Genomic DNA, 20,124 nt, shown 5'->3' on the forward strand with positions numbered 1-20,124 from the left:
TCCCCAGCTGCAATTCCAAGGGAAGGGGCGTTGGGAGAAGCCGGGTTTGATTGAAGGTGTCGGTGCTGCATTCCCCCCCCCCCCCCCCGAGGTGCAGCATCCCATGGGGGACCCGTGTCCCGCACCCCTGGGAGCTGCTGCATCCTGCGGTGCCAGGAGCACCGGGCATCGCCTGCTGCGGGGTCCCGCATCTCCCACTCCCCCCGCACCGGGGGTCCCATTCTCCCCGCACCCCCTTTCCCTGTGCACCGGGAGCACACGAAGCAGGACCCCCCCCAATTCCGCGCTGCATCCCCCAGCTCAGGGTGTGTCCCCCCCCGCGCTGCGCTCATGGGCGGAGCCTCCCCCGCGTCCCCCCCCCGTCCCCCGCAGCCGATGGAATTTTCCACTCGCCGCCGCAGCGCGGGCTCCCGCTGGCCCCGCCCCGCCCCGTGCGCGGCCCCCCCATTGGCCACGCCCCCCCCCGTGACCACGCCTACTTCCCGGCGTGCTACCCGGCAGGAAGATGGCGGCCGCCATGAAGGCGGGCCTAGGCTGGCTGGGCCTGAGGGTGCGCTGAGCTGGGGGGGACTCGGGAATGGGAATTGGAATGGGAATGGGAAAGGGAATGGGAATTGGAATGGGCTGTGGGGAGGGTGAGGCCCCGCGGGAGAAGGGATGTGGGGCGTTAGCTACAAGGGTATGTGCAGGCTCTAAGCGGCGGCGCTCGCTGTGTTCCATGGGGTCCTTGTCAGGGAGACAAGAAGGGGAGTAAATGGCGGTGCTGGGGGTGTTTCTGGGCCCCTGGGCTCACTGTGGTGTCTTTCAAGGCTGCGGGCTCCGTGCTCCGTGCTGCGGCTCCGGCCGGTCTCGTCGTCCCTGTGAGAACGAAGAAGAAGAAGCATTCCGTGCCCGAATGGGCCAGGGAGCTGAGCCCTGAGGAGAAGGAGAAGAGGCTGCGGGCTTTGGTGGCGACAATTCCTGAGGACCGCATGGAGCGGACGTTCTACATGGCTTCCACAGGTGGCAGAACCTCTGCTTTGGTTGCCCTTAGCTAATGCACAGCATCCTCCTGTGCTCCCAGCGTGGAGCGATGAGTCTGAGCAGAGTGACTGTGGTGACAGTGCCTGCAGTAGACTGAACTGTGCACACGGGCTCCTGGTGAGGGGTGGCACCTGCCCTTCACCTCCAAAGTGTGCCAGGCTGTTGGCCCTTCATCCCTAGGGATGAGGAATAGGGAGGAAGGTCACATTCCTTGCTGCTGGATGTGTCTTATCCGCCTGTGTTGTATGGAAGAGGAGGGTAGAGAGCAGGTGTCTGTCACTGCTGACAAGCTTAGACTAGAAACTCTGCATGCTCATATTTCATATTACTAACATGTTATCAGGGTGGAATCCCAGCTCCAGCTCCCAGTAGCCAGGGTGCTGCCCCTTTGTTTCCTTCCTTTTCCTGTTTTCCAGCCTCCTCCTGACCTTTCTTCTCTCCTGCAGCTGATATTATAGACCCCTACGTCCCTCCTGAGGGTGATGCCCGCCTGACGTCCCTATCCAAAGACGGGGTGATGCAGAAGATGCAGAAGCTGAAGCAGACTGCTGCCTCCCAGCTCGCGTATGTGCTGCCTCCTTTTTAATCAGTCTGTGGTGCAGATGCTTTGCTTGCTTTTGTCTTGCAGGGTGAGACTGGGGGGGGGGGGGGGGGGGAATTGTTCTCTGTCCTCGTCTTCCATTGTTGCTGCGGTACCACTTAGCCAGGAGTCCCTGGTGTGAGAGTGAACACCAGGCTCCTGTCCTCATGTATCATGTGCACTCATTTTCATAGATTCATAGAATGGTTTGGGTTGGAAAGGACCTCAAGATCATCCAGTTCCAACCCCCCTGCCATGGGCAGGGACACCTCTCACTAAACCATGGCACCCAAGGCTCTGTCCACCCTGGCCTCGAACACCGCCAGGGATGAAGCATTCACAACTTCCCTGGGCAACCCATTCCAGTGCCTCAGCACCCTCACAGTAAAGAACTTCTTCCTTCCCTTGTTTAAGTTTTAACCCGTTACCCCTTGTCCTGTCACTACAGTCCCTAATGAAGAGTCCCTCCCCAGCATCCCTATAGGCCCCCTTCAGACACTGGAAGGCTGCTATGAGGTCTCCATCCATCCTTCTCTTCTCTAGGCTGAACAGCCCCAACTTTCTTGAGGATCCTTTGTGTTTGCAGCCCTGTGTGTGTTTTACAGGCACCCAGAGGTTATGGCTTAGTGGGGAGTCTCCAATTCTCAGTTGCTCCCTGGTAGAAGCTGGGCTTGAGCTGAATTAAGAGCATTGTCATCATCTGAAACACGCAAGACAGTTCCAAGTTGTTCTTTCCTTACAGTGAAGCTTTTCTTATCTTTTCAGTCTGCGGAAGATAAAAGATCATGATCTGGATTTCAGCACTAAAACCTTCCCAGAGAAGGCACAGGAGATATTTATTGAAGCTCACAATTACCTGGCAAAGTAAGACCCTTTCTCTGACTGATGCAGTTAGGTAGAACCTGCTGCTCTTTGCTAATATACTCTGCTTTTCCTCCTTGTCTTTCTGATCCTTGTACCTCCTCTGCCACAGGTACTAGATCTTTTCCTGCCCCCATCTGAGAGGAGGAGAATGTTGGGAATTTGGGCAGGACCTGTTCATTTTGATAAGGAAAGGCAGGTTGCAGGAAATCCCCCCACCTGCCCTGCAGGAGAGATGAGCTGTTGCACCTCGAGTGTCATAGAGTCATAGAATAGTTAGGGTTGGAAAGGACCTTAAGATCATCACATTCCACCCCCCCTGCCATGGGCAGGGACACCTCACACTAAACCATGGCACCCAAGGCTCTGTGTCACTGGCAGATGAGTGCGTGCTTGGTGCTGTTCAGGATCACACTGCAGGGAATTGTTGGGATATGAGGTGATGATGGATCCTGATTTTGTGCTGAGTTGGCAGCTGAGGAGTTTGCTTTTTCTGTTTTGCCAGTAGATTGAGTCTTGTGGGGAAGCAGGGAGCGGAGGAAGCCTCTTCACAATAAGCATATTCAAGTAACTGGGTGTGTTTCACTTGCAGTTTTAACAAGCAGAAACTTCACTCCCTGGTGACAGAGCGCTGCTACCCGGTAAGTGGTCCTGTGGATGCAGCGTGTCCTTCATCTCTTGCATGGTGTTTAAGGCTTTAAACCTGACCATCTGTCTCATTTTGCTCTGGATACAGTAGAGACAGAGCTGGGAGGGAAAGCACAATATGAGCTTCATTGTATATAGTACTATGCTTGTTATTTCAAACTTCAGCAGTAGAGATCACACTTAAACAGGGGAGATTTAGGTTAGATAGAAGGAAGAAATTCTTTACTTTGAGGGTGCTGAGGCGCTGGCACAGGGTGCCCAGAGAAGCTGTGGCTGCCCCATCCCTGGCAGTGCTCAAGGCCAGGTTGGACACAGGGGCTTGGAGCAAGCTGCTCTAGTGGAAGGTGTCCCTGCCCATGGCAGGGGATTGGAACTCGCTTTAAGCTCGCTTCCAACCCAAGCCAGGCTGTGATTCTATGATTCAATTCACATCTTCATTAAGTTGGTGCTTATTTCTTTTCCCTTACAGGAGATGGTCCGTGGGAACAGGTACAGAACGATCCGGTGGAAGTTTGTGGAGTCACTGGAGCCCCCAAGGGTGGTTCATGTTCGATGCGAGAGCGTTGTGAACCGAGGCAACCTCTACGGGCAGGTGACGGTGCGGATGCACACGCGGCAGGTACATCCCCTTGTGCTCCTCGTGTTCCCCAGCTGCCTCCAGCCTCCTGCCAGCCCACCATAACTTGGTTCATTTTACAGATTCTGGCCATCTATGACCGCTTTGGGAGGCTGATGTATGGTGGGGAGCAGGTGCCCAAGGACGTTCTGGAGTATGTCGTGTTTGAGAAGTACTTGGTGAACCCGTACGGCACGTGGAGGATGCATGGCAAGATCGTTCCCAAGTGGGCTCCTCCAAAGGACCCCATTGTGAAGGTAATGCCACTAGGAAAAGGCACTGATGTGGTCCCTGGATAATTCTGGACAAAACCAAAGCTGAGTTTCCTGTGACAGGAAGGTGGTGGATTAATCTGCAAGCAGACCTGTTTATTAATGTGGCATTATCAACCTCTAGCACCTGGAAGCTCTAATAGGAGGCTGAGGGCATTTGTCATGTATGTGATAGTTTAGGGGGTTACTGCTCCCTGCACACACTGCCAGGCAAAGCCATGCAGGCGCTCAGTCTTCCTGTGTTAACTAAAAACAGGTCCTAGAGGGGAAGGAGGTGAGAACTATCCTGTCGTAGAAGGCATATCATCCCATTTCCCCTGTGTCCTTCCCCCGTGCTGCTGCCATCTGGTCCTCTCCTGTGTGTGAGGCCTTTGCGTTGCCAGGACCTGCTGCTCACCCCTTTGCATGCACTGCAACATGAAGAATTCCGATCGCAGCAGTTCAGAGCTGCTCTGTGTCATGCTGATTTTGCTCCCTGCTTTTTCAGACGGTGCTGATTCCTGGCCCAACCTTGGATCCCTCACAAGAGTACGAAGAAATGAAGTAGGAAGTTCCAGAGCCTGTACAGAGACAGCCTATGCAAGCAACCCTTTAGGGAAGAAGTGGAGGATGAATGTGGAGGTAACAGCTTGGATATGGCTGTGCCTTTCCAGTGGGCAGTCAGCAAACAAAGCAGTTTCAGAAATGGACTCTGCTCACTAAGAATTTGTCTTTAAAGAACAAGAGGGGCTTGGCAAGGGGATTCAGGTGAGCTCTCAGAAGAGCTTTACTCCAGGTAGACATAGTGTGCTGCAGCTTAACCCTCTCTGTGTTTCTGTGAAGACAAGAAGTCTGTTCTCTTCAGGAGTGCTCTCAAGGCTAACCCTGTCCTGAGCTTGCCCTGCGAAAGGAGCCCTTGGCAGCAGCACTCTGTTCACACATGGGGTATTTGCCTCTGCCATGGGAAGTGGCATAGACCTGCTGGCCTTTCATTCAAACTTGCAGTAGGCATCAGCACTTTCTTTTCCCATCCTCTCTGTAGTGATTCCCAGACAGAAAACTGGGCAGAACAGGCAAGCACACTTGAAATCACGTTCTCCTGGGTGGGTGCTGCAGTTGGACTCTTCCTGAGTGAATGCTTGTGAAGGGCCCAGGTTCCCAGAGGGGCTGCAGCACAGCATTGATAACTTAATAAAATCTTTTGCCTTCTTGAAAGAGCATTTGTCTTTGCTGATGAGTTTTGGAGCATTAGTTAGAGCTGCTCCTGAATTCAACAGTGGGGTGGTGGCAGTGAGTGGCTGGCACCATCCTGTGGACACAATGACATTGCCATCAGGGCCCTGGTTTTGCAGGCTGAGTGGGTTGGGAAAATGCGTACCCACAGGTTTCCTTTTTCCATAGCTGAGAGCAAGGCTAATCTGTTCTTGCTCTGCTTTGCTCAGGGGAGTTCCATTTACAGAGCAAAATACTTGCTGGTTATCAGGTAACAAAGCATTTTCTTCAGCCGTGTCTTGCTTTTTAACTCGGCCATTTTCCAGAGCTTATGAGTTAGGAGCATTGTTTCCTTCTTTCTCGTACAGAGTGTGCTGTTTGAAAGAGTTATGGCTCCTGATGCTTCCATGTTCAGTGTTTCTGTGTCCTTTTGAAAGGGCAGAGTATCATCCCTATGCTCTGTTAGGAGAGGAGCCAGCAATGGAATCCCTGTCATCTTTTTGGGAAGTCAGAGGGGTGTCACAATCTGTCTGCCTTTCCTGAAGGAACCTACTATACTGAGCCTTCTGCCTACACTTCCTTTATGAGCCGAGGAGAGATTCAGTGCTCCAGCATATGGGAGCTAAAATAAACCCAGATGAGCTGCCTGGCTGGTGTCTGGGCAGCTCATGAGCAGGTATGGATGTGGCTCCTCAACCAGGACCTGCAGACCAGGTTCTTTGGCTCTGGATGAGAAGAGTTGAGTTTTCTGGTGGAGTAGCTGTGTTTTTCCAGGGAGAAAGGCCTTTCCTTCCAGTCTGCCAATGTGTGGCTGCCCATCAGCTTTGCCATTATTCAAACCTCTGCAACTCACCCACTTGTGTTTCTGGGTTTCCTTTCCAGCCTCGCTGCTTTCTGCTGTACCTCTTTCTTGAGAATGTTCAGTATCTTGCCCACACCCCATAAACCAGCCACTAAAGCGTGTGCTCTGTAGATAATATGTTTTATTGTCTGTATGTACACTTACTTACACCATCGGATGATCGTGGAACACTCAGTGCTGAAGACCACAGACAGCACATGACACCAGCATCCCTTTCTAAGGAGAGTGCAATCAAACAACAAAGGAACAGCAGAACGAGCTCTGAGCCTTGTGTGGATTCAGAGAGAGCCAAAACCTTCACTGGGGGAAGCTGGCTTCCTCCCCTGCTGCATCATCTTCCTGCCCTGGTTTGACTCTTCCCTATGTATTTTAACATATTCAGGTGCCTGCTTGGACCAGTGACCCTGCACTGGGGCACCTACCTGTGGGAAAATGATGGGTGGTGTTTGCACCCATCTGGAGAGCTTGATGAAGGTAGGAGATGTTCATTGTCCCCTCACTGCACTGGTCCCCAAGGCCACCACCAGTGACTTCTGGAAGCATGGCCATGCCATTGGCTTCGCTGGACACTTGTGTCCCTGCTTGGGCTGTGCCATTGGGCATCGGCCTTCAGCTCAAGACCTTGTGTTCATGAAAACCATGTCTGCAGCTGGCTGATGGCCCTGGCAGGAGGGAGCTACTCATGGTCCCAAGGGCAGATGTCTGCTTTGGTTCCGCTCTGGGTGGCATCCGCACTCTCCATCTCCCATGGACACACCGCTGAGGTTTTCCTCCCATCTGTGCTGGTCTTGTCATCTGCTGGTGGAGCCTCTTCTGCTTCCAAGGGACAAACCTCAGCTGGGCTGGGGCTGCTGCCTGTCCCAGGGGCTGTACCCGCTGCCCAAGGCAGCAGCTCTGCCCCAGGGCCCCGCCGGGGCTGGATGCGGCTCAGGGGCTTGTGCTTGGCCTCGCTGCCAGGTCTGCCCTTGGGTTTCTTCCTTGGGGCTGGTGGAGACACGGTGCTGGCTCCCAGCACCACCTTTGACTCTCCCATCCCAGGGGAGGATGCTCCATCAGCTCCCTGTGGGAGTTCCTTCTCTGAGCCACTGGGCTCTGCTGCTTCCCAGGGGCAAATCTCAGCTTTCCTGCTCTCTGTGCTGTCGGACTTCTTGGATGGCTCTTTCCCTGTTGTTCGCAGGGATTGCTCCTCCGTGTCCAGGCTCTCCCAGGGGCAGATGGACTCAAGGTCGAGATTTGCTTTCTTCTTCTTTGCAGGTGTGCTGTGCCCAATCTCTCTGCAGGCACCTTCACTTTTCAAAGGGCTCTTTGTCCCTATGGACAGAGCATCCTTGTCCTGCCTTGATTCCTCTGTACGTGATGGAGCTGCAGCCCCCTCCCAGGGGCAGATCTCTGCTGTGTCCATGGACTGAGCCCCTGGAGCCTCCCAAGGACACACCTCTGCCTTCAGGCTTTCCACACTTCCTTTCTCCTTTGCAGACCTGCGATGCCCAATCCCTTTGAAGGCACCTTCACTTGGTGAGGGGCTCTTTGTCCCTATGGACAGAGCATCCTTGTCCTCCCTTGATTCCTCTTTACCTGATGGAGCTGCAGCCCCCTCCCAGGGGCAGATCTCTGCTTTGTCCATGGACTGAGTCCCTGGAGCCTCCCAAGGACACACCTCTGCCTTCAGGCTCTCCATGCTTGCTTTCTCCTCTGCAGGCATGCTGTGTCCAATCCCTTTGAAGGCACCTTCCCTTGGCAAGGGGCTCTTTGTCCCTATGGACAGAGCATCCTTGTCCTCCCTTGGTTCCTCTTTACCTGATGGAGCTGCGGCCACCTCCCAAGGGCAGATCTCTGCTTTGTCCATGGACTGAGCCCCTGGAGCCTCCCAAGGACACACCTCTGCCTTCAGGCTCTCCATGCTCTCAGATGCTCTCGGAGGCGCTCTGGGCAGCGCTGGGCTCCTGGCACGGGGATGCTCCATGGGCTGCTCCTTGTCCAGGCTCTCCCATGGACACGCAGCCTCTCGCTTGCTGCTGCCCCTCTCCAGGGCTCTTCCTGGGCTGGCCAGCGCTGCCTGGCGCCTGATGCGCTTGTCCCCCTTGGGCACCCCCCCAGGGCCCTGCTTTGGCTTCTGCTGCTGCGAGGGACCTGCAGCCCCCTCCCAGGGGCAGATCTCTGCTTTGTCCATGGACTGAGCCCCTGGAGCCTCCCAAGGACACACCTCTGCCTTCAGGCTCTCCACACTTCCTTTCTCCTCTGCAGATGTGCGATGCCCAATCCCTTTGAAGGCACCTTCCGTTGTGGAGGGGCTCTTTGTCCCTATGGACAGAGCATCCTTGTCCTGCCTTGATTCCTCTTTACCTGATGGAGCTGCGGCCACCTCCCAAGGGCAGATCTCTGCTTTATCCATGGACTGAGTCCCTGGAGCCTCCCAAGGACACACCTCTGCCTTCAGGCTCTCCACACTTCCTTTCTCCTCTGCAGATGTGCGATGCCCAATCCCTTTGAAGGCACCTTCCGTTGTGGAGGGGCTCTTTGTCCCTATGGACAGAGCATCCTTGTCCTCCCTTGATTCCTCTTTACCTGATGGAGCTGGAGCCACCTCCCAGGGGCAGATCTCTGCTGTGTCCATGGACTGAGCCCCTGGAGCTTCCCAAGGACACACCTCTGCCTTCAGGCTCTCCATGCTTGCTTTCTCCTCTGCAGATGTGCGATGCCCAATCCCTTTGAAGGCACCTTCCGTTGTGGAGGGGCTCTTTGTCCCTATGGACAGAGCATCCTTGTCCTGCCTTGATTCCTCTTTACCTGATGGAGCTGCGGCCACCTCCCAAGGGCAGATCTCTGCTTTATCCATGGACTGAGCCCCTGGAGCCTCCCAAGGACACACCTCTGCCTTCAGGCTCTCCATGCTTGCTTTCTCCTCTGCAGATGTGCGATGCCCAATCCCTTTGAAGGCACCTTCCGTTGTGGAGGGGCTCTTTGTCCCTATGGACAGAGCATCCTTGTCCTGCCTTGATTCCTCTTTACCTGATGGAGCTGCGGCCACCTCCCAAGGGCAGATCTCTGCTTTATCCATGGACTGAGTCCCTGGAGCCTCCCAAGGACACACCTCTGCCTTCAGGCTCTCCACACTTCCTTTCTCCTCTGCAGATGTGCGATGCCCAATCCCTTTGAAGGCACCTTCTGTTGTGGAGGGGCTCTTTGTCCCTATGGACAGAGCATCCTTGTCCTCCCTTGATTCCTCTTTACCTGATGGAGCTGGAGCCACCTCCCAGGGGCAGATCTCTGCTGTGTCCATGGACTGAGCCCCTGGAGCTTCCCAAGGACACACCTCTGCCTTCAGGCTCTCCATGCTTGCTTTCTCCTCTGCAGATGTGCGATGCCCAATCCCTTTGAAGGCACCTTCACTTGTGGAGGGGCTCTTTGTCCCTATGGACAGAGCATCCTTGTCCTGCCTTGATTCCTCTTTACCTGATGGAGCTGCGGCCACCTCCCAAGGGCAGATCTCTGCTTTATCCATGGACTGAGCCCCTGGAGCCTCCCAAGGACACACCTCTGCCTTCAGGCTCTCCATGCTTGCTTTCTCCTCTGCAGATGTGCGATGCCCAATCCCTTTGAAGGCACCTTCCGTTGTGGAGGGGCTCTTTGTCCCTATGGACAGAGCATCCTTGTCCTGCCTTGATTCCTCTTTACCTGATGGAGCTGCGGCCACCTCCCAAGGGCAGATCTCTGCTTTATCCATGGACTGAGTCCCTGGAGCCTCCCAAGGACACACCTCTGCCTTCAGGCTCTCCACACTTCCTTTCTCCTCTGCAGATGTGCGATGCCCAATCCCTTTGAAGGCACCTTCCGTTGTGGAGGGGCTCTTTCTCCCTCTGGACAGAGCATCCTTGTCCTGCCTTGATTCTTCTGTACCTAATGGAGCTGCGGCCACCTCCCAAGGGCAGATCTCAGCTTTGTCCATGGACTGAGCCCCTGGAGCCTCCCAAGGACACACCTCTGCCTTCAGGCTCTCCCTGCTCTCAGATGCTCTCGGAGGCGCTCTGGGCAGCGCTGGGCTCCTGGCACGGGGATGCTCCATGGGCTGCTCCTTGTCCAGGCTCTCCCATGGACACGCAGCCTCTCGCTTGCTGCTGCCCCTCTCCAGGGCTCTCCCTGGGCTGGCCAGCGCTGCCTGGCGCCTGATGCGCTTGTCCCCCTTGGGCACTCCCCCAGGGCCCTGCTTTGGCTTCAGCTGCTGCGAGGGAGCTGCAGCCCCCTCCCAAGGGCAGATCTCTGCTGTGTCCATGGACTGAGCCCCTGGAGCCTCCCAAGGACACACCTCTGCCTTCAGGCTCTCCATGCTTGCTTTTTCCTTTGCAGACTTATGATGCTCAATACCTTTGAAGGCACCTTCTGTTGTGGAGGGGCTTTTTCTCCCTATGGACAGAGCATCCTTGTCCTGCCTTGATTCCTCTGTAGCTGATGGAGCTGCAGCCCCCTCCCAGGGGCAGATCTCTGCTTTGTCCATGGACTGAGTCCCTGGAGCCTCCCAAGGACACACCTCTGCCTTCAGGCTCTCCATGCTTGCTTTCTCCTCTGCAGATGTGCGATGCCCAATCCCTTTGAAGGCACCTTCCATTGTGGAGGGGCTCTTTGTCCCTATGGACAGAGCATCCTTGTCCTGCCTTAGTTCCTCTGTACCTGATGGAGCTGGAGCCACCTCCCAAGGGCAGATCTCTGCTTTGTCCATGGACTGAGCCCCTGGAGCCTCCCAAGGACACACCTCTGCCTTCAGGCTCTCCATGCTTGCTTTCTCCTTTGCAGACTTATGATGCTCAATACCTTTGAAGGCACCTTCTGTTGTGGAGGGGCTTTTTCTCCCTATGGACAGAGCATCCTTGTCCTGCCTTAGTTCCTCTTTACCTGATGGAGCTGCAGCCCCCTCCCAGGGGCAGATCTCTGCTTTGTCCATGGACTGAGTCCCTGGAGCCTCCCAAGGACACACCTCTGCCTTCAGACTCTCCCCACTCTGGGATGCTCTTGGAGGTGCACTGGGCAGCGCTGGGCTCCTGGCACGGGGATGCTCCATGGGCTGCTCCGTACCCAGGCTCTCCCATGGACAAACTTCCTCTTTGATGCTCTCCGCACTCTGGGATTTCTTGGATTTGGCTTTTGGGCTCTCCATGCTTTTCCTAATGAGGTTTGCGAAGCTCCTGCTCTTCCTGTGCTCCGGGTGATGGCCTCCCACCTCTGCCAGCTTTGCTTTGACGCCCTCCAGGCCTCTGGTCACCGGTTTGTTTCCCCCTTTGGAAGTGCCACGCGTGTCCTGCCTTGCTCTGTCCTTCCCCCATGGAGCTTCAGGCTCTTCCCAGGGGCAGATTTCTGCCTTGGCAAGCGGCTCAACCTCTGCTTCCCATGGACAAACGCTGGCCTTGCTGCTGCCCATGGCTCCTGCGTGCTTGGATTCGGCTTTGGGCAGAGCTGGGTGTCCTGCTGCGAGCCCTGTGCTGCGCTGCCCCGCACCCTCCCCGGGACAGGGACATCCCTGCTGGGTGCTCCCCTTGTCTGCAGCCAAACCCATCCCTCCCGTGCCCCCTGGGGCTGCTGCCTGTGGGGAAATCCCGTTTTCCCCTTGGGAGGTGTCACCATCCTCTGCTTTCCCTGCATTGGATGCGGCTGCTCCCCCTTCCCAAGGGCGAATCCCTCCTGCATCGCCATCAGCTCCCGTCGCTTCCCAGGGACAAACCGAAGCCCGAGCGCTCTTTGGGATCCCTTCTGGCAGCTCGAAGCTGCTGGGACCAGGTTTGGGTGGCTTTGGAGCTCCCACCACCCCCAGGGACCTTGCCCTGATGCTCTTGCCCCGCTCACCTACCCATCTCCTCTCTGCTTCCTGCCCCTCTTGCTCTGGCTCAGCCCCCTCTGCGTCCCAGGGGCCGGTTGCTGCTCTCGTGGTCCTCCCCTCTTCCAGGGTCTCCCATGGACAAACCTGGCCCCTCCTGCCCTGCAAAGGCCCCTCCAGCAGCTCCGAGAGGTTTGCTGATGGTTTCTCCATGCCCAGCTCTTCCCTGGGATGCTGAGGGTCCTCCCTGCTCTCCTCCCAGAGGCAGATCCCTGTTTTGATGCTGGAATCAGCCTGGTTGTCCCTAGCATAGACCTGTGCCTTCCTGCCCACCGGGGCCATCTCCTCGCTCCATCTCCTTGCAGGGACCTTCCCAATGTCCCTGGGACCAAGGGGCTCAGGGTGGCTGCTGCCTTCCCCCTGGCACACGGTTCCTGCTGGGCCATCCAGGGCTCCTTGGGGCCAAACCTCAGCCTCCAGCTCCTCAGCAGCTGCTCTCTGCCCATCACTGATGGATGGATGGGAGCTGCTCGCGCTGGGTCCTGCCCGTGGCTGCTCCACCTCTGTGTGGTCCTGGCAGGGGATGGACCCGCTGGGTCCCTCGAGCCCTTCCTTTGGTGTGGCCACAGGAGCCTCATCCCCTTGCTGTGGCTGGGGCTGTGCCACCACCACCGGGGGCTCATGGGGTCGTTCAGCTCCTTCTTGGTGACCAGAGCTTGATGGGGCCCTGTGCCCTGCATCCGCATCCCCATGGGGAGCACCCTGCTCCTCACCTGGCTCCTCTCCATCGCCCGCAGCGGCCCTGGCGTTGTTGTTGTGCTGGCAAAAGCCCTGCTCGGAGCCTGTGGTCCCTGCAGGGGACACGGCCGATGTCTCTGCTGGGCTTGGCCTCTCCCTCCTGCTGCTGCCCCCCCTCCTCTTCCTGAGGCTCCCCTCGCTCTCCCTCTTTCCCTTTGGGATGCTTTTCCCTCTGGATCTGTTGAAGGCTTTGATGGCCAGGCCCAGGCTCCAGAGGGACATCTTCTGGGCGGATGGTTTGATGCTGGGGGGAGTGGCTGCTGTGTCACTGGTGGTCCCCGACCCTGCTGCTTGGGTGGCTCTTTCCCTCCGGCTCAGGATCTCCTCCTGGACCAGCTCCCAGGGACAGACCTGTGCCGGGATGGATGCTGCGGGCGATGTGCACCCCGCATCTTCCTCCTTCATCCCTGCTGCTGGGGGTGCCACGGGTGGCTCTGCTGTCCCCAGGCTGTCCCCGGCCGCTGGTCCTCGCTGCCCCAGGCTCTGGCAGCGCACTGGGGGCCGTGGTGGGGTTCTCCTCACCACCACCATCCGCACCCGCCCTGGGTGATGGGAGCCGTCGACGCTGATGCTCTTGATGGGCGCGTAGGTGACGTGTCTCTGCACCCTGCCATCGCCCAGGGGGGACACAGACCGCGAGCACCCCTCGGCGGGGCTGGGGACAGCATCAGCATCAGGGCTTTGTGGCTTCCCATCTTCCTTGGGGGGTCCTTGTGCCGTGGGGTGCCCCGAGGCCAGGCTGAATGGATGCTCGATGTGTTCCTTCCCCCATGCAGCGCGGCTGGCGGCGAGCAGGGCTTCATCCTGCGCCCCGGCCACCACGCTGAGCGACTTGTGCAAGGGGGGGGCGCGGGGCAGGGGGGAATGCCCGTGCCCCACCAGGTTGTGGGCACTGGCTGACTTGTACACGAGCGGAGCAGCATCGAGGGACTCGCTGTCGGATTGCTCCGAGGCCGCCGTCACCATCATCTTCCTCCCCGGCGCAGGCTCCTGGGGGGCAGCAAGGATGGGTGAACCCCCCTGGACCCCCTCAGTGCTGCGGGAGCCATCATCCCGCATCCTCACGTCCGTGGTACCCGCATTGAGGAGCTGCTTGGCCGAGGACCCACGGGTGCTGCTGCTGCGGCGGCGGCGTGCGAGCGCCTCGGGCAGCTCGGTGACCCGGTGGGCGATGGAGCGGGCCAGGCTGCGGCGGGCGCTGCGCTGCTTGGGGAGGTGAGGGTTGAGCGCTGCCATCCGCCACCTCCTGTGCACCTCCAGCTGCCTGTAGAGCTTCTTCAGCTCCTCCTGTGCCGCGGGCAGAGAGCAGGGAGAGGAGAGCGCGTCCAACGGGGCTGCGGCTGCACCCACAACCCAATCCCCATCCCTCCATCCCAAGGGATGCAGGAGGTTTCCCCCCCGACCCCGTGGCTTTGGCGGATTCACCCTGTGCCCCCTCCTCCCACCCCACCCCGTTCTTCCCACCCCATCCGCTTTGCATCAGGAGAAAGACTGCAAAAGGCACCTCTTACTCTGCAGAGCAAGCGTCAAAAGAAGGTCCTGAGTGTGGCACCCACCCGAATGTCATCGGGGTCGAGACTGTGCTCGCTCCAGGCCGACGCGATGCTGCTGTTGAGGCAGGAGCCCGAGCGCCGCATGTCCAGCTCGTCCTCATAGACCTCGGCTGTGATCTCCTCCCGCAGCGGCGAGCCCGTGTGCAGGAACTGCAGGGGGGGGACAAGTAGGGAAGAGCTCAAGCTGGGGGGGGGGCCCGAAACGCTGGGATCCCCCTTTGGTATGAGCGTTACCTTGGGGATGAAGAGCAGGGCCAGGGTCATGGTGATGGTGCCGTGGGTGTGAGCGAAGAAGAGCAGCAGCGTCCAGTCCGGGTGCAGCGAGGGGACCACGATGAACCTGGCAGGGGATTTGCCACCGGTTCCTTGGCATTGCCGGGGATGGGAATGGCGTCTCCCAGCTCCTGGCAGCCCCGTGTCCTACCTGACCACGTGGAAGGTGGCCGAGATCATGAGCTCGTTGTGCAGCGCGATGCCCATGTAGCGAGGCTCGTGGAAGGCGGAGGGCACGGCGCGCGTGGCGAAGCACAGGAAGCTGCCCCACAGCAGGAACAGCAGCTCAGCTGTGGGCGAGAGCAAGGGGAGTGATGCTGAGCACCCAGCACCATCACTGTCAGCGTGTTCTTATGGGTACCGGTGCTGCTACCCACTGGGACCTCCCTGCCCTGGGGCACATCCAGCCCTGCGGGTTCATCTGCTGGCTCTGGTGCGGAGCATCCCTTGACACCCCTGCGCATCACTAGGGCTCAGCTCCCAGGGATGTACCCTGCCCCAGCGCTGGGGATGCTCAGAGGAGAGGATGGGAGGCAGCTCGGGTGCCCCAGCCCTGCTCCAAGGCACATTAAACAGACAAAGCAAGGCTGCATTTATGGGATGGGGTCCTGGGGTGGGAGGGTGCTGGTCTCACCAATCACCATCATGTAGTCCCAGTGGTCATGGCCACAGATGTAGAAGTGGAGGCCGCCGGCAGTCTGGGTGCGGATCACCAGCGGGATGTTCTTGTCCACGTTCTCCAGCATCCCGATGGTCCAGGCCGCCAGGAACCACAGCACCAGGACCAGGATCAGCCCCAGCATCTTCAACACCCGCATGCTTGACACGTAGGGCACCCGCTGGGCCGTGCGGGACAGGAACACCTTCAGCACCCTGCGAGGGGCAGAGGGGTGAGCCCCAGTGGATCCCTGCTGCGGGGGGCACAAGCATCCAGCCCCCCCTCCATCCTGGTACCTGTACAGCTTGAGGGTGATGGTGCCGTAGACGATGGTGAAGCCGAGCATGCGGACCCAGCGCAGGACGATGCAGCGGAAGATGCTGGGCTTGAAGTACAGGATGAACACCTGAGGTGGGGGGAGAGAGGGGTTGGTGGTGGAGCGGGGATGGATGGAGACTCGGAAACCAGGGAATCATGGAATGGTTTGGGTTGAAGGGACCTTAAAGCTCATCCAGTTCCAACCCCCTGTGCCAGTGCCTCAGCACCCTCACAGGGAAGAGCTTCTGCCTAAGAGCTCATCTCAGTCTCCCCTCTGGCAGGTTCAAGCCATTCCCCTTGGCCTGTCCCTACATCCCTTGTCCCAAGCCCCTCTCCAGGTTTCCTGCAGCCCCTTCAGGCACTGGAGCTGCTCTCAGGTCTCCCCTTCAGGAGCCTTCTCTTCTCCAGGCTCTCTCAGCCTGGCTCCAGAGCAGAGCTGCTCCAGCCCTCGTAGCATCCCCATGGCTCCATGTCCCCCTTGTGCTGCCGCCCCAGAGCTGGATGCAGTCAGTGCTCACCGCTGCCATCCTTCCCCCTTGGCTCTACAGCACCTGGCACGGCTCTTGTGGGAGGGAGAGGGGATTTGGGCAGGGATTAACTCCTGCCGCCACTGGGAGAGCAGGGATTTGGTTTCCCAAGGTTTATACCGGAGCCACCGGGGGCTGTGCCAGCGAATCCACAATCAGGTGGAGTTGTGCCCATGCCCTGCTTGGGGCCAGCCCCCGACCCTCACCAGGCCTCAGAGGCTCTTACACCGAGTCCTCTGCCAGCTGGATACTCACTGGGAAGTAGAGGAGGAGGGACCCAAAGAGGATCGTCTCCAGGAGGATGATTCCGGATGCCCGGATCCTCTGCGGGGACACAGGTGTGAGGATGCAGCCAGGAGCCTTGAGCCCATGGGGTTTGGGGATGGGAGCAGGGCAGGGGGCATGGGACATGGGGACACCTTGCCTTGCTCCGTCGGAAGTGGTAGGAGACCAGCATGCTGAGGAAGATGGCCAGCATGCAGCAGGCCTGGCAGGACAGCACGGCTGCCCGCAGCGCCCGGTCCTCCTGGATCAGGCAGGGAGCATCGTCCTGGCAGGTGGAGCATCCCTGGCGGCAGGGCCGGCATCCCAACAGGGACCCCCCGTCTGCCCCCGCTGTGCCTGGAAGAGGATCATGGAATTATCATGGACCCAACCAGGCTGGGAAAGACCTCTAAGATTGAGTCTGACCGGTCCCCAGCACTGCCAAGGCCACCACTAACCCATGGCACTGAGGGTGTGTGAACACTTGCAGGGACGGTGACTGCAGCCCTGCCCTGGGCAGCCTGTTCCAATGCCTGAGCACCCTTTGGGGAAGGAATTGTTCCTCAGCTCCACCTAAACCTGCCCTGGTGCAGCTTGAGGCCGGTTCCTCTTCTATCACTCATTACTCGTGGTTACAATCACTGCATCACTTGGAGGCACTTTCCTTGCCAGGGAATGGGCTTGGGCTTCCCAAATCCCCCCCCCCCCCCCCCCAGCCTCAGCCCCCACTGCAGTGGCCATGTCCCACTGGGTGAAATGGGCACCCACCTGCCTGGGCTGCTCCACTGGCCCCATAAAAGCCCGGCTTGCACCGGCACAGGTACCTCCCAAGGACGAAGCCGTGGCTCTCCTGCGGGATACACTGAAGGCGACAGGCTGGGATGCATGGAAGGGCTCATCCCACATCCCAAACACTCCCCCTATCCCTGCATCCCTCCCACACCAGAGGCTCCAGCATCCCCTGTCTCACAGGTACCTGCCCCAGGCCGCTCTCCCCCTGTGCAGTGGTTAAACATTGAAGAATTAAAAGCCAAAGCTTGGCCCCCAAATCCCTCCCTAAACCCTAAATGGACACATAATGCAGCAGAGAACACTAATCCTGCCCAGCCATGACGGCAGCGGTGCTGCCCTAATCCCCTCTGCCCGCATCCTGCCCCCAATGGGCTGTGCTGGCAGCTTCTCTGGGTATTGTTGTGTCCTGGAGACATTCCCAGCACCAGAGCCCATCCCTCCGGAGGAAAGAGAAGCTGGCGACGCCTTTCCCACTTGGGGACCACGCTGAGCCGTGTCGCTGCGGTGTTTGCTCTGCTTGGGGATGCTGATGGTTGCGCCAAGCCCTGATACAGGCTTTGGCATCACCGGCAGGGATGGAGGTGATTGTCCCAGCGGTGCCCACCCATCCCCGTGGTGTCTGGGCAGGGAGCACCAGGTCACTGGCTGCTGCTGGCACAGGGAGGGCAGATTTGCACACTAAACCCCTCCACTGCAGCGGAAGGAAGCAGATGGATGGGCCGGGAGAGGATAAAGCTCAGTCGGAGGGAGGGATGGGGGCAGAGCGGTGCCCTGCCGGGTGAAGGGATGGGGTGCTGGGTGCTGGTGGACGGGTACCTGGGTGCTGTTGAGGTCGCAGCGGTGCGTGTCTGCGAACCAGCCCGGCCCGCTGGCACACTGGTCAATGGCCACGTCCCGCAGCTCGATGTCCACCCGCACGACACCCCTGTGCAGAGGGATGGGGTCAGCCCCGTGTCCACAACCAGCGTGGGCCCCATGCCCCACCAATGCCACCGGGACAGGCACCGGGGGAGGGCACAACCATGGGGGTGCTGGGTGCTTGGGTGGCCCAGAGAAGCTGTGGCTGCCCCATCCCTGGCAGTGTTCAAGGCCAGGTTGGACACAGGGGCTTGGAGCAAGCTGCTGCAGTGGAAGGGGTCCCTGCCCGTGGCAGGGGTTGGAGCTGGAGGAGCTTTAAGGTCCCTTCCAACCCAACCCATTCCATGGTTCTATGGTTCTATGATAAGTCCCCCCTTGGAGCTGCATCTGAGGGAGGCTGGAGCAGCAGCTCCTGGCTGTGGATTCTGCCTCTCAAAAGGGGCTTTAAGCAAACGGCTGGGAAATAGGAGGTGCTGGGGTGGCCCCTGGTGCCATCCTGCATCCTGCAGGACCAACCCTCTCCCCTGAGTGCTCTGAGGGGGACACAGCATCCCCCTTGGAAACGGAGACACATCCCCTCTCCAGGACTAAACCCAGGAGCCCCTTTCCCTCCCCATTGTCCCCCACTGTGGCTGCTTGCACAGGGGGTGCTGGGGTGCAGCAGGGACCCCCCACCCCACAGAGTGGCCGTGACAGGGTAGGAGGTTTCGGAGGGTGGCAGCCCGAGTGGGGACAAGGGTCCACACCGTGCCTATGGGTGTGCAAATAGCCATACACATGCACAGGGATGCAGGCAGTGTGCCGGCAAAGCATCCTGCCTGCACCCCAAGGTGCTGCCTCCATCCGCACTCCCCAGCATGCACACAGGGCGCCCTCCAACCCTCTTTACCCCTCCTCCGGCCCCTCCGGGTACCACTTACTTGAACTCAGGGCTGAGGTCTGGCTTGAGCCCATAGAAAGCAGCGGAGAGCGTGACAGCCCAGGCAGGCAGGAACCGGCCGTCCCGGCACTCGAGGAACGGAGGGGACCACCGCACATGGCCCGGGTCCCCCACGTAGCTGTCACCCCGCTGCCACTTGGGGGTCTCCATGCTGCGCAGGTCATTGCTGAGCACCCGCTTGCGGAGGGCAGGGGTCCGCTGGGATTTGGGGGCATTGAACCACTCGTTGTCCCAGCTGAGGTTACCGAGGCTCGGAGCTGCAGCGGAGACATCCTGGAGCAGGATCTGGCCATCGCCCTTGGTAGCCTGCAGCATCAGCCGGGGCTTGGCGGCCAGCGGGTGAGCATCGAGGGCCAGCACCGCCCTGCGCACCCATGGGTGCCCCTCGGCCAGGCTGCGCACCAGCGCCTGGTACCACTCCACGTCCTCGGCCACGCTGGCCTCGCGGATGTCGTTGGTCTGGAAGAGCATGTTGAGGAAGTTGGCGGCGTGGGCCAGCGCCTCGGGGGCGGCACGGAGCGCAGCTCGCAACGCCGGGGGGGGACCGGGACCCGCGGCCGCCGCCGGGACCCCCCGGCTGCAGTTGGCTCGGGCCAGGCGCCGAGCATCGCCCGTCCGCAGGAACGCCAAAGCCGCCGCCGAGCCCTCGGCGTCCCCCGGCTCCTCTGTGGGTCCCCAGGGGGGTGATGGAGCCGGGGACCACCCCGCCGGGCGGGGGGGGCCGTCCTGTGGGCGCTGGCCATGGAGCAGCGCCGTGTGCCAGCACCAGAGCAGCAGCCACCGCCACGGCGCCATGGCTGGGGCTCAGCGGAGCCCCCCGGCCTCCAGCGGCCCCGCCGGGGGGCACATGGTGATGGGCGCGGTGCCCCGGAGCCTGCTCGGCTCCACAGCGCTGGGATCGCGCTCTGCCGCTTGTTTTCCTGCCTCGGTGATGCCGGAGCAGACGTCACCAGCTCCAAAACGTGCTCATCTGCTGGCGCCGGGGCTCGGAGCTCCCCCCCCCGCTTGTCCCTGCGCTCCTGCTTGGATGCGGTGCCGCGGAGCCCCTGGCCCTGAGCCCCACAGGGACCCCCACAGCCCGGCCCTGAGGCCCGTGGGGACACCCGATACCCCCAGCCCTGAGCCCCGGGGGGACCCGTGCACCCCTCGTGCTGGCCGTGATGCAAGCGCATCCTGATGGGAAGCCATGGCAACAGGGCTGGGAATATTCCTCCTTTCCGCAGCCCCCCTGGCAGCCGGGGGGAGAATCTCCCGTTGGTTCCCCATATGGTGCCGGCCTCAAGCCCT

General features: G+C 59.5%; 2 protein-coding genes across 2 annotated transcripts; one reads left to right on the forward strand and one right to left on the reverse strand.

Annotated features, from left to right (window-relative positions):
* Positions 1 to 451: 451 nt before the first annotated feature.
* MRPL45 (mitochondrial ribosomal protein L45) lies at positions 452 to 5,194 on the forward strand. Its single transcript, XM_061442730.1, has 8 exons — positions 452 to 550; positions 810 to 1,002; positions 1,470 to 1,587; positions 2,369 to 2,467; positions 3,057 to 3,105; positions 3,582 to 3,731; positions 3,812 to 3,985; positions 4,488 to 5,194. The coding sequence occupies exons 1-8, from the start codon at positions 506 to 508 to the stop codon at positions 4,545 to 4,547; spliced, it is 888 nt and encodes a 295-aa protein (XP_061298714.1). The 5' UTR covers positions 452 to 505; the 3' UTR covers positions 4,548 to 5,194.
* A 1,365-nt stretch (positions 5,195 to 6,559) lies between these two features.
* Positions 6,560 to 19,918, reverse strand: GPR179 (G protein-coupled receptor 179). The gene is made up of 12 exons (XM_061442723.1): positions 18,818 to 19,918; positions 17,856 to 17,964; positions 17,016 to 17,109; positions 16,408 to 16,604; positions 16,239 to 16,307; positions 15,435 to 15,544; positions 15,115 to 15,353; positions 14,632 to 14,770; positions 14,442 to 14,547; positions 14,211 to 14,357; positions 8,701 to 13,941; positions 6,560 to 8,256 (listed from the first exon to the last, which is right to left on the reverse strand). The coding sequence occupies exons 1-12, from the start codon at positions 19,630 to 19,632 to the stop codon at positions 6,730 to 6,732; spliced, it is 8,793 nt and encodes a 2,930-aa protein (XP_061298707.1). The 5' UTR covers positions 19,633 to 19,918; the 3' UTR covers positions 6,560 to 6,729.
* Positions 19,919 to 20,124: the final 206 nt, after the last annotated feature.

This window comes from Pezoporus flaviventris, unplaced genomic scaffold (assembly GCF_033815535.1).
Source record: "Pezoporus flaviventris isolate CSIRO_AGI_PZ_B2104156 unplaced genomic scaffold, CSIRO_AGI_Pfla_v1 ptg000252l, whole genome shotgun sequence".
Lineage (NCBI taxonomy): Eukaryota > Metazoa > Chordata > Aves > Psittaciformes > Psittacidae > Pezoporus > Pezoporus flaviventris.